The sequence below is a fragment of the Aphelocoma coerulescens genome, chromosome 2 (assembly GCF_041296385.1).
Source record: "Aphelocoma coerulescens isolate FSJ_1873_10779 chromosome 2, UR_Acoe_1.0, whole genome shotgun sequence".
Classification (NCBI taxonomy): domain Eukaryota; kingdom Metazoa; phylum Chordata; class Aves; order Passeriformes; family Corvidae; genus Aphelocoma; species Aphelocoma coerulescens.
This window is the reverse complement of record NC_091015.1, coordinates 101,528,696-101,544,479: the sequence shown is the minus strand read 5'-3', so window position 1 is coordinate 101,544,479 and position 15,784 is coordinate 101,528,696. Positions and strand designations below refer to the sequence as shown.

The 15,784-nt window shown below is 42.1% G+C and overlaps 1 protein-coding gene across 1 annotated transcript in view; it reads right to left on the bottom strand.

The window, feature by feature from the left end:
• Positions 1-1,729: 1,729 nt before the first annotated feature.
• The window catches only part of LOC138104892 (sodium-dependent neutral amino acid transporter B(0)AT1-like), a 30,513-nt gene continuing 16,458 nt past the window's right edge, over positions 1,730-15,784 (bottom strand). Inside the window, exons 3-12 of the mRNA XM_069004205.1 lie at positions 15,339-15,476; positions 13,763-13,944; positions 12,909-13,019; positions 12,045-12,157; positions 9,645-9,773; positions 8,758-8,914; positions 8,416-8,620; positions 5,408-5,567; positions 2,983-3,145; positions 1,730-2,436 (exon numbers count right to left, since the gene is read on the bottom strand). Of these exons, the coding sequence (XP_068860306.1) occupies positions 2,230-2,436; positions 2,983-3,145; positions 5,408-5,567; positions 8,416-8,620; positions 8,758-8,914; positions 9,645-9,773; positions 12,045-12,157; positions 12,909-13,019; positions 13,763-13,944; positions 15,339-15,476 (1,565 nt within the window). The 3' untranslated portion in view covers positions 1,730-2,229. The remainder of the gene's footprint in view (positions 2,437-2,982; positions 3,146-5,407; positions 5,568-8,415; positions 8,621-8,757; positions 8,915-9,644; positions 9,774-12,044; positions 12,158-12,908; positions 13,020-13,762; positions 13,945-15,338; positions 15,477-15,784) is intronic.

The following is a 15,784-nucleotide window of genomic DNA, read 5'->3' as shown; positions in this document are numbered from 1 at the left end:
CCACCTGTCAATGAATCCCCAGTGACTATTTTTATTATTCATTAAATAGTTACTGATGAGTGCAAGAGCTGAATGCTTTTCTTCTATTGAAAGTATGTGGGAAAATTTTTCTGTTTTCTTTTGGTCATGCCAGGGTTTTGCTGGTGTGCATGCCAAATCAGTTCACTCCACACCAAAGAGAGCAGCCAGTAAGCTTGCTTGCTTCAGTAAATCAACACTTTATGCCTGGATTCCCCTCTTGAAATGGGAAGAGCTTCTCAGTGAAGGTGAATTGTTTTCCCCAAAATGAAAGCCCTGCTCTGCAGCTAATCACACAAATGTGATCAGGTTGCAGATCATCCAGCCAGAAGCTGGTTTCAGATCAAGGCTACATGACTATCCCTAGGCTGTCACAGCTCATCTGCTTACAGCTCTGCAATTATCCAGACTCATAGATGGAGCAATTCAACTTCCCAGTCTCTTATCAGGGTTGTCTCACAGGTGGGTTTGGCAGCACTTGCACAACGTCAGTGCTACCAGGGCACACACCACCATCACTCCTTCCTCTGCTGCTCTTCTAATCAGGAGCTGCCTTGGGCTGGGTTTGGGCCCTTCCAGCAACATCCTGAATTCCACACCTGGCACCTGCAGCCAGCCGCTTCACACATGGTGTTACTCATTCTTGGTGAGCTTTTTATCAGCAGGAAAATCTGACAAAAAATGTTCTTCCCATTAAAGAGCAATATCTTCAAATAGTTTAAATAGTTACTTACATTTATGTAATTTTAAAAAATTGAAAATTGAATGTAAATGAATTTAATCATTCAGATTCTCTGGAATGAGTTACCCAGAGAAGCTGTGGATGCCCCATCTCTGCAAATCTTCATGTCCAGGTTGGATGGGCTTGGAGAAACCTGATCAAGTGGAAGGTGTCCCAGTCCATGGCAGGAGAGTTGGAACCGGCTGGTCTTCAAGGCCTTTTCCAACCCAAACCATTGATTCTATGATTCCATGCAGTACACATGTAATGCCTGGTACTTTACTCTCTATTTAGAGCAGATAGACTACACTAAAGATACATTCTGGAGTAAATATCCCCTAAGTATTCCTATTTCTTTTAAGAGAGTGTTTCAATTACAATCAGTATGAGGGTGTAGATTGGATCCATTATTGTTCCAAAAGGTGGGTGTAGGAATTGCTGAAAGGTGATCCAAGTGTGTTGTCCATGTACACGGACAATTGGATGAAGAGGATCACCCATCCAGAGGGGACATGGACAATGTGTGCTCCAGGCACTCAGCCTGGGTGCTCTAACAGTGCCCCATTCCCTCTCCAGTGGCCACATGAGGAATGGGACTCCTCACTGAGCTCCACTGGGTCACATGGAAGTTAGAGCCTTGAAATAGTTTTAAGGTAAATGTGTGTGAGTGTGTGTGTGTGTGTGTGTGTGAGTGTGAGTGTGAGTGTGTGTACACGAACCAGAGCCACCTACCCTGATGGCAACAGAGGAGAGCAAGATTTGCACCCTTGTGTGCCTCGGATCTCCCATCAGCACGGACACCCCAGACAAGTTGTGCACCCCTTGCTCATGGGTGCCACAGAAGGCAGATTTTGCTGTTTCCTGAACTGCTGCTGCCCCGCTGCAAGATTACCTCTGCTGTCATCAGCAAAAGTAGCACTATCTGCTAGTAACTTGAGAGTTATAGCCAATTCATAAAATATATAGCATTCTAAATTAATGAAGCTGTCATTCTCGTACTTAGAAACGTTTTTATTAAATATTTTAAATTTCTTTATGAGACAAATCATATTAGTGGCTTTGTGCAACACAGTGGCATGTAAAGTAAAAATTTATTGTGCAAGAGAAGACAGCATTAAGTAACCCTTCATATTGGCCACCCAACTAGAATGATTACACATGGAAGAGTCACTTATGGCATTTCATGCACAGTGCATCCCCAAGAGGAGGGGATAGAAGCCAGTTTCAAACAAGCTGCCTTCAGAACCAGAAAGAGCACAAATTATTTGACCTGGTGCCTCCATCACTTGCAAAAGTCAGTGTTTTGCTTCCAGGAGCCAGGCCATCAACTCTTCACAGTGCATTGCATTGTTAAGCAAATGTTTACCTGGAAACAACACACGGTTATCCTTTCATGAAAATAAAACTAACTCCGGATTCTTAAAAAAAAGTATTTTTTTTACTTTCCTCACTGACAGAGCATCCTTCCACATTTGAAAAGAAAAACTGTTTTATGATAAATGCTTTAAGTTTCCATTAATGGAAGTCTCAGATGTAGCAATAAGGCCAGCACGATCATTCTTTTTCTGGCAGTAGTTCCTGATGGCTTTGTAGATGGCAAAGGTAGGGATGGCCAAACTAGGCACTCCGGAGAGGATTACAATGATAGCATACACCCAGGGGGGATATTGAACCTTCTCTGTTTTGGGGAACTCCTCCTGAAAGAGCAAACAACCAAGTTGTAGAAAGTCATGAGGAGCAAATACCTGGGAACATGCACACATTCAATAATTCAACAGATCAAAAATGTAATCAGAACAGTGGCTGGCCATCAGCACAACAGTTTGCCAATTCCACAGCTTGAGGGTTTCCAGCCTCAGCTGTTTTGGATTTATTTTTACTTTAAAATGATGTAAAGAAAATGGCATGAAAGCAGTAAAAGCCAGGAAGGGAGACTAGGGGACTGGACCACTTCCTTGGCACAAAGGAATGTGGGAATGGGGGGGCCTGACAGGCCACCAGGGCCTTATGGCCAATCAGCCTTTTTGTGGGAAGGCTGAAATCAAAGGGTGAGGAAGGCCTGAAACATTATTAAGGGGGAAGAGAGGTTGCAAAGGAGGAGAAAAGTAAGCAGTCCCATTTCCATGTCTTGTAGCAAGTTTGCCAGAAAACTGATGGAAGATGAATATAACTGACAATGGCTCTTATGTTAAACAAGAATACTTAAAATAATTATAAATAAATATTTTGGTTTATACACTTACATAGCTAGGGTCCCAAACACTGTAGAACAGTTCTTTGTTGACTGTCACCACAAAATAAAATAAAAAGATAACTAACATAATGAGGGGACTGATAAGTCTCCAGGTAACCTGCCAGAAAATGTTGGGCTTGTGTCCAATCATGAACTCAATATCCTTGTTAAACCTAGAAACAAAAATAGGAAGTTCAGGACCTTAAAAGATGGCCAGGATCAAAGAATGCCTGCTCATAACCAGAGAAGTCCAAACTACCCTTAGCTGTGGTTCCCAAGAATTAGTTAATGCCAGTGTGAGACCAGAATTGACAACATCAGGAGTTAGACCTCAGGAGTTCAAATGAAGGCACATATCATTGCAAGTCAGGAAAATTATTTGTGGAAATGTACTGTCTTGAAGAAGTCCGTGAGGCATATGTGAAATAGTTTCAACAGGAAAGAATCAGTGCAGATTTTTTGGGGATTTTCCCCAAAACATGTTCCAGTATTGCTTCACAAATTTTTGTTAAGGATCTCAGCACTGCATAAATTAAAGGAGTGACACAATATTAAAAAAGAACAAAGGCAAATAGCAGTAATTTAATAGTTAGATTATAATATAATGTTTGCCTAATTTGGATATCTACCAGTTTTCTCAGGCTGAATAATGAAACAATATTTAACTTCACACATTATTAAGAACACCTACAATGTTGTTATTTGGATTATTCATGGAACACGGGGCAAAAATATTTCCACAAGAAGAAACAAGCCCTGCATTGAGAGTAGTACTGTCTGCATCAGTCCTGAACCAATTCATGGCCTCTCCATATAATGCAACACCTCCATATAATGCACACTTCTTTAAAAATAGTTAGTTCGGAAGTTTGAGGTTTCTGTTTTAGTCTTTTTGTCTGGCTTCCCTGCATATCCTATGGGGGTAAACTTTTAGGACGGGGCTATTCAGTCGGTCCTTCAGCTATGAACAACACACTGAATCCACTTGAATCTCAATTACTATGTAAATTGATTTTATCTTTTCATCCCTAACATCTGAGATCTAGGTGTCTTAAAATGATACGGAGCCCCACATCCTGACTGCAGCACATGTTCAGGCGTAGTTCATGTGTGGATAACACACATGTTCTCCTTCAAGCAACAGAGCCATCCTTCTACCAATGATCTTTTCTCAGAAGAAGGCCACAGAAATTCATCTGGAACAGATAAGACCACTTTTGGGCAGCCCTGATAGCTCTGTTCTCAAAGAGGACTACAATGATGTGTACTGGCCAGGAACATGAAAGTTTGGTAGAGGCTCTTTTCTGAATCAAGCACATACACACACACACAAACATATTGCCCCCACTTTATAGACTCAACCCATGTTTGTGTCCTGGGAATAATTTTAATTTACTTTGTAAAGAGTTCTGAGATCTTAAAGGGAAGGAAAAGTGATCAAGACAGACTTTTCTGCTCTTAACAAGTTAAGATAAGCCCTCTTCCTCAAGGGTACACCATCTAATTTACCTAACCTGATTCATGCTTCCTCAGGTAGTATAAAAGTATGGGAAAATGGGTCACAAGGGCATTCACCCCACTGCCAGGAGCAGCAGCTGGATCTGGCACAAGTTCAAGTAAAACTTGTGGGTGATTGAATTTCCTGTACTTTATTTCACATTTCTTATGTATTAATTATAAACGTGAAGATGTTGAAACTTGATTTATTACATTTCTAGAAAGCTGAGAGGATAGTTACTCACTGCTACAACTGATGAAGTCCTGGATTTATGAGCTAAGAACATATCTCAGTAGCCTTGGATTTGCAACCTGTTGTAAACCAATATCTGCAGCCTGCCTGGAGATCCCTGTGTTGGACAGTGTCATTTAGCACTCACTGCAAACACTCCTGGGATATACCTCTGCTTTAAACCTTCAGCTTAGTGCCAATGTGCTTGTATTTTGCTTTTGCTAATTAAATGTCTAATGCAATTATCCTGAAGAAGGGTTATTATAAATGTCACTGTATTTAAAAGGCAAATGAACTATACTGGCTCTTATGTAGCTGTTGCAAATTTCTGCATTCTGATGCCTACTTTGAAAATAAACTTTTTGCACTTATATCATTGCACTCCAGGGCTCTTGTTAATGCCTAATATTCTCTTGCAATCTTAGGGATGTGTTTATTTGAACTGGTTGTTAAAGAGCATTACTTATTATAATGGATTAATAAAATGGAAAGAATTCATATACAAATTCTTAACAAGCATTATTTCTTTTTGCTGAGAACTCTTTAAGAAACCTGAAACGTATAAGCAACCCTAAACTACAGCTGCATCATTTAATTGATTTCTGTAAGAGAAATTCTGTGCACAGAGATCCAGCAACACTGTAGCTATACAACAATAATCACTTTATGCATTGATATCCAGTAATGGTTAAGCTGTAGTTCATACCTGTCTATTCCATAAATGTAGACGACTGCAAACATCTCACAAAATGCAATTATCAGCAGGGGAATAGAGCCAGCAAAGCTATCAAATAGACTCAGCCAGTAATTACCAGAATTCAGCACAAAAATGAAGGCTATAAAATAACACAGCAAACAAACAAGACCTGTGGGAAAAAAACAAAACAACAGCACACTTAGGCAAAGAAACCAAAAGCAAAAAGAGAAAGAAAAGTATTTCCCAGTAGCTATAAAGGAAAAGTAACTCTTGCAGCCTGAAGGCCACCACTTTATTTTTTAATGGCACTCTGGGAAGGCTGGCTTCTATTTGGGTAAAATTCTCCTAACACTGCACAGGTGGGAGATGTCACCAAAAAAAAAGGGAGAATGTTACAGCGGGGATTACTGTAACAGGCATCTATCAAACCAGGAGTCCCGTGGAAAGGAAATATCTATGGACGGATTCTTGACCGAAGTTTCAGAGATGTTTATTTCTCCAGCTGCATGGCCGGGCTCTGCCCAGGAACTGCTCAATCACGGGACCCGAGGGTCCTTGCCCGCACAGGGAACACAAAACAACCAATGGGGAACGAGGCTGACCAGGGGCAGGTAAACCCCGTGTGTCTGTGCCCTCAGGGCCCCTCTTCCAGGGCCACATGGCGGGGGAGGGACCCCGACATTTCACCCGTTTTATTTTAATAAAAGGAGAATGAAAACAACTGGATAAACATAACAAGAACAGTTTCAAGACGAAACAAGCTACCCTCCTGAGTCCTTAAATGTACAAACAGATTCTGTGGAACATCTTAGGGCTGACCAAAGGGAGACAGAAGTCTCCGGGCATGCTTTGTGGGGAAACTGAGGCAGGAGAGGGTTTAATTTCTTCTGTCCCCCTTTTCACCCCCCCCTCGGCATCGGAGAGGAATTGTAGGGAAAGGGAATTGTATAGGGAAGCCATGGGGTGAGAAACGGGTTAGGAATAAACTGGGGATGGGGTAAACTTAGGAAAGGGTTCATATTGGGTATAGGGTAACAGGGGAAAGTAGGCTGTGGGTAGGGAAGTTGCTGCGATGGATATTGTTTATAATTTTGTGCATAACAGCTGCCTTTGACTGGAATGCATCCAGGCCCAGTAACATTCGCTGCTTGTAAACCCTTCTTTCCCTGCACTATATCAAATTGTACAACTTCCCCATCTCCTACACTTTGCAGGTAATTTTTAGGGTTATTCCTTTTAATGGCAGTTCTATGGATGAATAAATCTTCCCGTTTCATCTCATGTTATAAATCCGTAGTTGTTTTTTACATTGTACCATTTCACAGTTCCTGTGATTTTCATTGCTAGAACTTCTCCTATCACGTGCTTGCGTGTTTGTTGTGGCTGCTGGTCCTGCGTGGCTGCTGCCTCGCCGACTCCGATGTCTTGGCCAGGTCCTCACATTGCGGCTGCTCTGTGCTGTCTGAGCGGCGCTGCTCCGGTGCATGTCTGGCTCTGCACAGCCCCGCGCTGCCATCGCCGCTGGCCCCACACCCCGTGAGCGGTTCCGCTCCGCAAACTCCACGCTGCTTTGAGAGCGGCCCCGTTTCGGCTCGGCGCTGCGCTGCGCGGCTTCTCGTGTCACTGTGGAAACCGCCGCTTCTCCCTCCACAGGGCTCTCCGAGCCGTGTGCTCAGAGCGGCCTGCCACGCCGAGCCCCGGTTCCTGGCTGCTCGTGGCCCACGGCACCCGTGGCGCCTGCGGCATCGCTCCCTCACTCGCGGCCGGGCGGCCGGGGACTCCGAGACAGGGATGGGGTCCGCGGTAAGGCGCGCGCTCCCGAGGGGGCCGGGCACATCCAGCACAGGCACCTCCGCCGGCACGGCTGCAGTCACGCGCCCCTGGGATGGCGGCCGCGCGGTCTCGGCCACGGGATAAGTATGATCTTCTGCTTTAGGGGTAATGGGACCATACAAATGCTCCTCAAGAGCTTCACTGATTATAAGGGATGCACGGAAAGCTTCTCTCGCTAGTACATGTTCTGTTTGATCCCTTACCTTATCCCAGATCTTGTCCCAAAAACACCCCTGACAGGATCCAGGAGGTTCAATATCAAAAAGTAAGTCTCGAGAAATATAGGAGAACCTTTTGAAAAGCCAGATAAAAAAATGTTCTAGATCTCCCGGTTCCAATACCTTTTTGTTTTGTTGTTCAAGGATTCCTTTTACTTCTAGATACATTTTTTTCTGTGGCTCAGAGAGCCCCATTTCCCACGATTCTTCCATAGTCCAGAGAGAATATCCAAACCAAGATGAGAAGAGAGAGGTCTAGAGTGGTTTTTACTCATGAATTTTCCTCAGAGATCATTGTCGTGGCCACATTCCCACCAGTTTGTTGCAGCAGGGATTACTGTAACGCCTATATCAAACCAGGAGTCCCGTGGAAAGGAAATATATGGGGACGGATTCTTGGTAGATGTTTCAGAGATGTTTATTTCTCCAGCCGCATGGCCGGGCTCTGCTCAGGAACTGCTCAATCACGGACCCGAGGGTCCTTGCCCGCGCAGGGGAACACAAAACAACCAATGGGGAACGAGGCTGACCAGGGGCAGGGAAACCCCGTGTCTCCCCCCAGGGCCCCTCTCCCAGGGCTCCATGGCAGTGGGGAGGGACCCTAACAGGAGAAAGCTGAGGAAAGAAAAGTGGTCCTCTTCCTCGTAGCTGATGGGAAAACGTTGCTCTGAGAGAAATCCTGCCTGGGTGAAGGACTCAGGTCCTCCAGCTTCCCAGTGGAGGACATAGTGGTAATTGTGAGCAGGCTCAAGGACAAGCCTAAGGGTGAACAGCTGCCTGCAGGCTCAGATGGAGCCTCACAGGAGCTGCACTGTTGGGGAACGTGAGAAAATCTTCAGTAGGTTACTGGGGAGTCTTAAGACCACTCCAGATCAGAAAGTAGAAGTGGAGTGTCCCTCTTTTTCAGCACACAAGCTGTTCTCTGGGGAGAGTGGGGAGGTCACTTCTCTCTAAAAAAGCACTTACCAGTAATAAGTTCCTTAGGAACTCTGGAGGGTATAATCTTGAGATCTTGTAAAGGTACAAGCACACCTTCCATATTTCCAAACATAGATGACAAACCCAAGCAGAAGAGCATGATGAAGAAGAGAATGGACCACAAAGGTGAAACAGGCATTTTGGTAATAGCTTCAGTAAAGACAATAAAGGCTAGGCCAGTTCCTTCAGCTCCCTGGGGAAGATTTAGGATCATTAACATCACATGGCACTTAAATTTACATTGGTAATCATTAGACTTGGCAACTAAATAGTGGCTATGCATTCCTACCATATTTAAGGTATCAATATGTGTTAGAGTGTTAAACTTACATCATTCAGGAAAGTTTCCAGATCACAGGTTTCAAACTTGAGGCTTGCAAAAGTTTCTGGATCAGTTATGTTGTACAGCTGCTGCATTTGTTCAAAGTTATCTTGGGTTACGTTACCTTCTGGCAAATCAAATGCATTCATCAGAGTAAGAATATTTCTGAAAAAGTGAAGTGGAAGTAATTTGAAATTATTTATTTGTAAGCATCATCAGGATTCATTTACCTCATCAAACAAATTATTAAGAGTACAATATCAAGATCAGATTTGACACTGGAAAGTCCAGCAGATGTACAGGTGCCATTCTTACTTTCTTCTTCCAAGATGAGTATAGCACTGTCTTTCATGGCACAGATGACACTAAATGGATGGACAGTCTAGAAACCTGTGCAGGAGTTAGGTGCCTGTCTTAGCATTGCAGAATAAACACCAGTCCCCAGACTGGGCAGCTTCTGAATCATGTAGTGTCACAGTTGAATGTGGAGGAACTAGACTGGAAACCACAGAGTCTGGCTGCCCTGGTAAAATGAGACATCTCTCATAAGACCTAAGCCTTTAAGCTCTCCAGAAGGAAATCTAAACACAGAGCTAACACAGGAACCAGGGAATATTACATTCATGCCATATGTCAGCATGGACAATAATGTGAAATGTGGTTGCTTATGCAACATCTATGTAGGAAATAAGGTGACTTAAACAATTATCACTTTCTATGGGATTTGTTCCACAAGATTCCGTATTTTTATAAATAATGAGTAGTTCTGATGTCATGCAGGTCAAGAGCTGCAATTAATCAGAAATGATAAATCCATCATCAGCAGGCTAACACAGCTGCCTCAGCTAAACAAACACCTGCATGTTCTGTGGGGATTCTTTTCACAGTAACTCACTTGTCAAAACAGTCATCATATCTTGCTGTGGCTCTGAATCCCATGATGGAGTATATGACGGTTGCGGCGTAGACGGATGTGAAACCATTGATCACTGAAACGATCACAGCATCTTTCTCACAGTTGTTGCTGCAATTCAAAGAGAAGAAGCAATGGATGTCAATCACATTCCCAAAATAAACAGTGGAACTGGCTACCAAGACTAAGAAAAAAGTAGTCTACAGATGCACAGGTACATCAGTGTACCCTCTAAGAGCACACAAGTAGTGCTGTTAGATTCAGTAAATTAAACCTTGGTGCCTTAAGCAATTTAATAGCTATGGTTTTGGTTTCTTTTGGTGGCTTTTTCCACTTCAAATAATCCTGTTCATAAGGAATAACTGCCTGAGCTGTTTTCATGTTTGGTTCATGGGAAGTAAAGTATGAGGGGCGAAAGAGTTATGTTCCCTCCTTTTCAAGCTTGTCATGGATGTGTGCAGACACATTGCCATGGGCTGTGCCTTCACTGCTGGTGTATCGTGCTGCAAGTTGAAAGATTTGGGCTTGAATTCAGATACTCAGACAGGAAAAGTGAGCAGAATTTCACTTTTCATATCTCTTAGGTATGGTGAAATTGCAGTAGCCAAGAGCACTTGGGAAGAGTTTTGTTTGACTGTTGAACAAAAGATGGTTCAAAATGTTCTCAAGTTTTGGAAGAACAATGGAATGTTATGCTGATAAGATGGGACAGAAAAACTCCTTGTAGAAACTTCTCTGCTGCAGGCACTTCAGTGTGCCTGTGCTAACACAAAGAATTTGCAGAGCAAGAAACAGACTTTCATCTGAGGGACAAGATAAAATATCAATATTCAATTAGTTAATGGTTTTAAGAGAAGGCTGTAAAATTGTAGATATCTTATTTCTCCTGGGGAAGAGAGGGGTATTGAGATAAACTTGATGTTGTCCTATTTGATTTTCTGAACATGTTCAAGAGGAGAGGCAAGCCTGTCCAACCAAGACCGGTCACACTGTGTTCTTTCCCCATTTAAAGCATTGCAAATAGGCTTCTGCTGGACATAGGGCATTGAATGGGAATTCCTGGCTGTAGTCTTGTGTCAATTTTTGCAATGTAACATGAGATTCTCCATGACAGGCTTGAAAAGCATTTTTTCCTTTTAGAGAAAGTAATGTGCTCAAGCTCCTTCTCATTATGAATTAGTGAATTCTTGATGGCATTGAAACCTTGTTGTATTTTATGATGTTTTTATACTCCCAAACCATCTAGGGCAGAGTCACTGATACCTGATCCAGCTGGTTCTGGATTGCAGGTGGCCCAACACCACAGTGTAACACTGTGGACTTTGCATGGGGATTTTTTTACTTATATTTCCTTGGAAGTTTCCTGGACTTTGTTCAGTTTCCTCCTTAAGTCATGAATCATTGAGCATTGAATGAACATGGCCCAATGTCACTGCCCTGTGTGTTGGAAAACCCAGAGGGCACTGGTCCTTTTCTTTGTGTCTTTTGGAAAGGTGAATACTCTCAGTTCTGACCCCATGACTGTGGGACATTGACTTGGCCCTTAGGTGGGGCTTGACACCTCACACTGAGACTTGCGGGCACCAAAAATTCCATGGGATCTTTTCAAAAAACACCTGAAATCAAGAGGGGTGGCAAGGAACTTCCTCAGTGACTGAAATGCTGGTGCGGTGTAATTGAACCCAAACCAAAACTGAAACACAGATTTCTGAATGCATGACCAAACCACATATCCAAAACTTAATTCAGAGATGTTTGTCAAAAATATTAGGTTTAGAGAATGCCACGTGGTTTTCCTGCAAGAGTGCTGAAGGGATGGCAGGCACCAGGAGGCATTGGTGGTTGCTCCAATATTTTATGAGGGAGAGTGTAGAATATAGTTCTGCATGGTAATTTGCAGGCTGGGTCAGTCTCTGCGTGATGGAATTTCTCACCCCCTGGACTCACAGCACACATACAAAGAAATTGAATTTAAATTTCAAAATTAGATATATCTCCTCATCTCAAAGCTAAAGTTTTAAACTGTGTTCTGTGAATTGATTTGAAATGTGTGCTCTACCAACCTGCTCTGACAGCACTGAGACCAAGGGCCTCGCCATGCACCGAGCATTCCCACAGAGGAAACTCCTGTTCATCAGCTGCTGGTGGGCAGCCAGCCCCCTTCTTCCTATCCTGCATCACCACATCTTTCTCTAGGAAGTCAGCCAGAACAGGGACCTGAAATCTTGGTTTGGAGAGCTGTCAATCAGAGGAGATGCATCTTACATGTCTAAGGGGAGGCTGTCCCAGGCCCAAGTAGCACAATAATAGGGCAAAATAGAGATGCTTCATTTGAAAGAATGAAATACTCATATGAAATTTGGGTTTTGTCTGGCTACTTACTGAACAGAGTTGTAACTGGAGAATGAAATGAGGCCCCCAAAGGCCAGGGAGAAGGAATAAAACACCTGAGCTCCTGCATCCAGCCATGTCCCTGGGTTTGCCAGCTCGGCAACCTGAGGCATCAGAAACACAGCTTTAAGCACATCCAACATTGCTATTTAAACTAAGTATGAGACATTTAAAACAACAATGAAAACAAGAACATTAACCATGCCAAACTCACTGTTCTTGAAGAATTTCAACAAATAGGTCAATACTTTTTGTCAAACTTACTTTTTTATTCTAAAAGAAAACTCATCTGAAGTTTTTATATAAGTATTTTGAAAATTGATTTAAAAAATGCTTTTCATAGCTGACAGCTGCCATGCCTGTTCTCAGAAAAGATATTTATTGCTTAGCTTTAATAATGATCATTCAGAGATCTGCTCATGGAAAATGATCCCCCTTTTAATTTTGTTTAAAATCTGTTGTATAATTAAACCATTCTCATAGGTCTTTTGTCCATATGGCAATTAGATGAGTTCCCAAATACATGATTCATGCTATAAATTTAGGCTGGTTCTTAAGTAGAATACAGGAAAATAAATCAAGCCAAATAAATGGCAATCCCACTGCTCTGTGATGATCATTCAATTCATTATAAAAAATTTTGATGGAAGATGGAGAGAGAGAGAGAAAATATTTGTGTGCATGTACACTTGTTATATCCAATGCAAAGGATTCACCTTACAGAACCAAGATTTTTAAGGCGTCTGAGGGATAGTTAGAAAAGCAGCAGTGGAGAGGACTAATTTGCAATCAGTTGTTAATTACAGAAAGAACCACATCATGTTTCACTGAGCAATGACCCAAGCAGTGACTTACATTAGGGGTGAAGAGATACACAATTCCATTGATTGATCCTTTCAGCGTCAAGCCGCGGATCAGGAAAATGGTAAGCACCACGTATGGGAGAGTTGATGTCACATACACAGCCTGGACCAAAAAAATGTAAATAAACCACTCAAATAAAAAAAAAAAACACTTGAGTTAAAAAAGCAAAGAAAAGAGGGAAATAATCAAGGTATGGTGACTAACAATAATGGCAAGTTTCAAGCAAGTCACAATTAGCACACTACTCTAATAAATATTCAATGAAATAGTATGTGGGGTACATTTTGATAACAGACATACTTTTTAGCAATAGTAGCCTATTTAAGATAAATTGTCATTATTGAAATTCAACTCAGACCATTCAAAAGCAGCATCAAAAATAACCTACACTCTCAGACCAGACTGATGCAAGGATGGACTCTTAGGGCTTTGCTGGTCACTCTTTTGTAGAGATAATATTTAGGATTTGCACAAACCCAAATAAATCTGTATAGGCATGTTTTGAAGAGAATGGCCATAATAAAAAGAGAGTCCCTCGATCCTGCATTAAAGATAATATTAGTGTTAAAGTGATAATACCTAAAGAATGTCTTACTAGGACCTATAAGGACAAGGAAGACTCAAAAAATTGCTCACAAAAACCTCCACACAAATCAAATCAAGTCAGATTCCATTTCATTCACGTTCATTCTTCAAAAAGCAGTCCCGGTGATGACACAAAATTTTAGACATGCTTTTACTCAAAACCCAGACAGTTTCTACAGCATTACTAATTCTGTATAAACAAGGAATCACAACAGCATGATTAAAATAATCTCATTAAAAATTCCCCCAAGATAGAGTACCTTTCCTGTTGTTTCAATGCCTCTGATTATGCACACGTACAGCACAGCCCACGCACTTGTTAAACATAGCAAAAGCCACCACTGGATACTGCCGGAATCCTCAATGGAAGTGGAGATGTTCAGTGTTTCTCTGTACCAGAAGTAATCTACAGGAGAGCTCTTGGCACACTCTTCTACATAATCTGTAACCACAAAATGGTTGTCATTCTGTTTGTCTTCTTTTACTTGAAAAAGAGAAAGCTAAATAATAAACACCAGTGTTCTAAATTATACCACTTAATGCCAATGGATTTGTTGTTGGCAAATTTACAGATTTTTGGAGGCTAGTTCCATGGCAAAATGAGGCATGTAAAAGACAGCTGTTTAACAGGTATTTTAATACAGTGGCCCTTCCTGTCCCACACCTCCTTCCTCCCCCACACCTCCTTCAGCAATATTTTGTCTTCTGTTTTGTAGGGCATTGTTCAAGGTCTTGTCAGCTCAAGTTGAATCCTCAGCTTCCTGCACTCCCCTGGTATGTGCACTATTCTGCCCTGGCCTGCCCTCAAATGAGGCTTTCCATACTTATTTTGGGAGGAGAGGAGCAGAGCACTCTAAACAGCTGTTCACAGACCCAGCAGAAAATCCTCCTTCCTACAGTGTCACGCAGGGCTGGCTATGGAAAGCAAAGCTGCTGTCACCAAGCGGTCTCCAAGGAGCTGAAGACTTGTCATATTGAGAGATACAGGTGTTTCAAATGGATTGTGCATTTTTTTCCCTTTTCAATGTGCTAACAGAGAGCTGTTGGTGAAGAGATGGATGAAACACATTGCCTAAATCTGGAAAATGTTAGTGTTTATACTGATGCCTTTTCCTGGTCTCAAATCAAGAGTCATACATGGTTAGAAGGGGAAAAGGGATTTTACCTTGGTGTTTATTTTAAGGATCCTGAGGTGCACATGTCCAGGTCATATGCATCAAAATGCACACCACAATCCCCCCCAAAAGATCGGGAATAACATTATAGGTTTTACTAATTAGCATATCTATCAAAAATTCCCCAATGAGAGGCTTGAATGATCCCCCCTCCCCAAGGAGCCTTCCTCTGGATGGTTCTGTCTTAGTTTACAGAATGTGTTCTGGAGAGGACCTTGGGGTCTGGGGCACACTGATCCCTAGCTACAAAGCTTCTAAAATGTTTAGTTTCTTAGCTGAGCAGACATGTCCAAGAATGTAGGTAAAAAGCACTAAGGATACAGAAGTTGTAAAAAGGTATAACAGGGGTATAAAAGAAAAGGCAAAAAATCTTCATGGCATCAATACTAGATCTGCACTTGGTGAATATTCTGTATATGAACACATCTGTCAAAATCTACCATGAACCTTCATATAAAAAGCCAAAATTTGCCTCGAAGATTAAATGCTGGCCAGATTTTATTTAATGTGAATTTGTACAAAACACAAGTGTCAAATAGTGCAATGTGCCTGACAGGACTACCATGCCTTACTGTTATTTCACAGAAAGGCTAATTTAGTGTAGCTGTTACAAACAGAAATCTGTGCTGTGCAACTAAATACAGAATTTTATAAAATATACCTGTTCTGTTGTCATTGAGAGGACAGTTATTCCAAGGCAGGGGCTCTTGGAAGGAGTTGAAGAAATACCACATCACACAGGCAATAATAGTATTATAATATAAGCTCACCAGGAAAGATACAAACATTGATGCGATGCCTGAAAAAAAAAAAAATCAGAACACAGTGTAAATTTCAACACTCTTGTCTTCAAGATATATCAAAGTACACAGTATCAAACTCAACCTTTCCTTCCTCTCCTGCTACATTTTGGATGTAGGTTGATCGCCATGAATTTGTTGCCTAAAGGTTGGACAGGTGAGTCCTAGGTAGAGTTACATCCCGAAACCTCTCTGAGACTGAAGCTGGTGCCCCCTTAGGAGCCAACTTTATGAGAGGACTAATTCCCTACAGACACCACACAATCCAGTTCACAGCCTTGCCAGATAATATCTAGGGAGTTTGGGA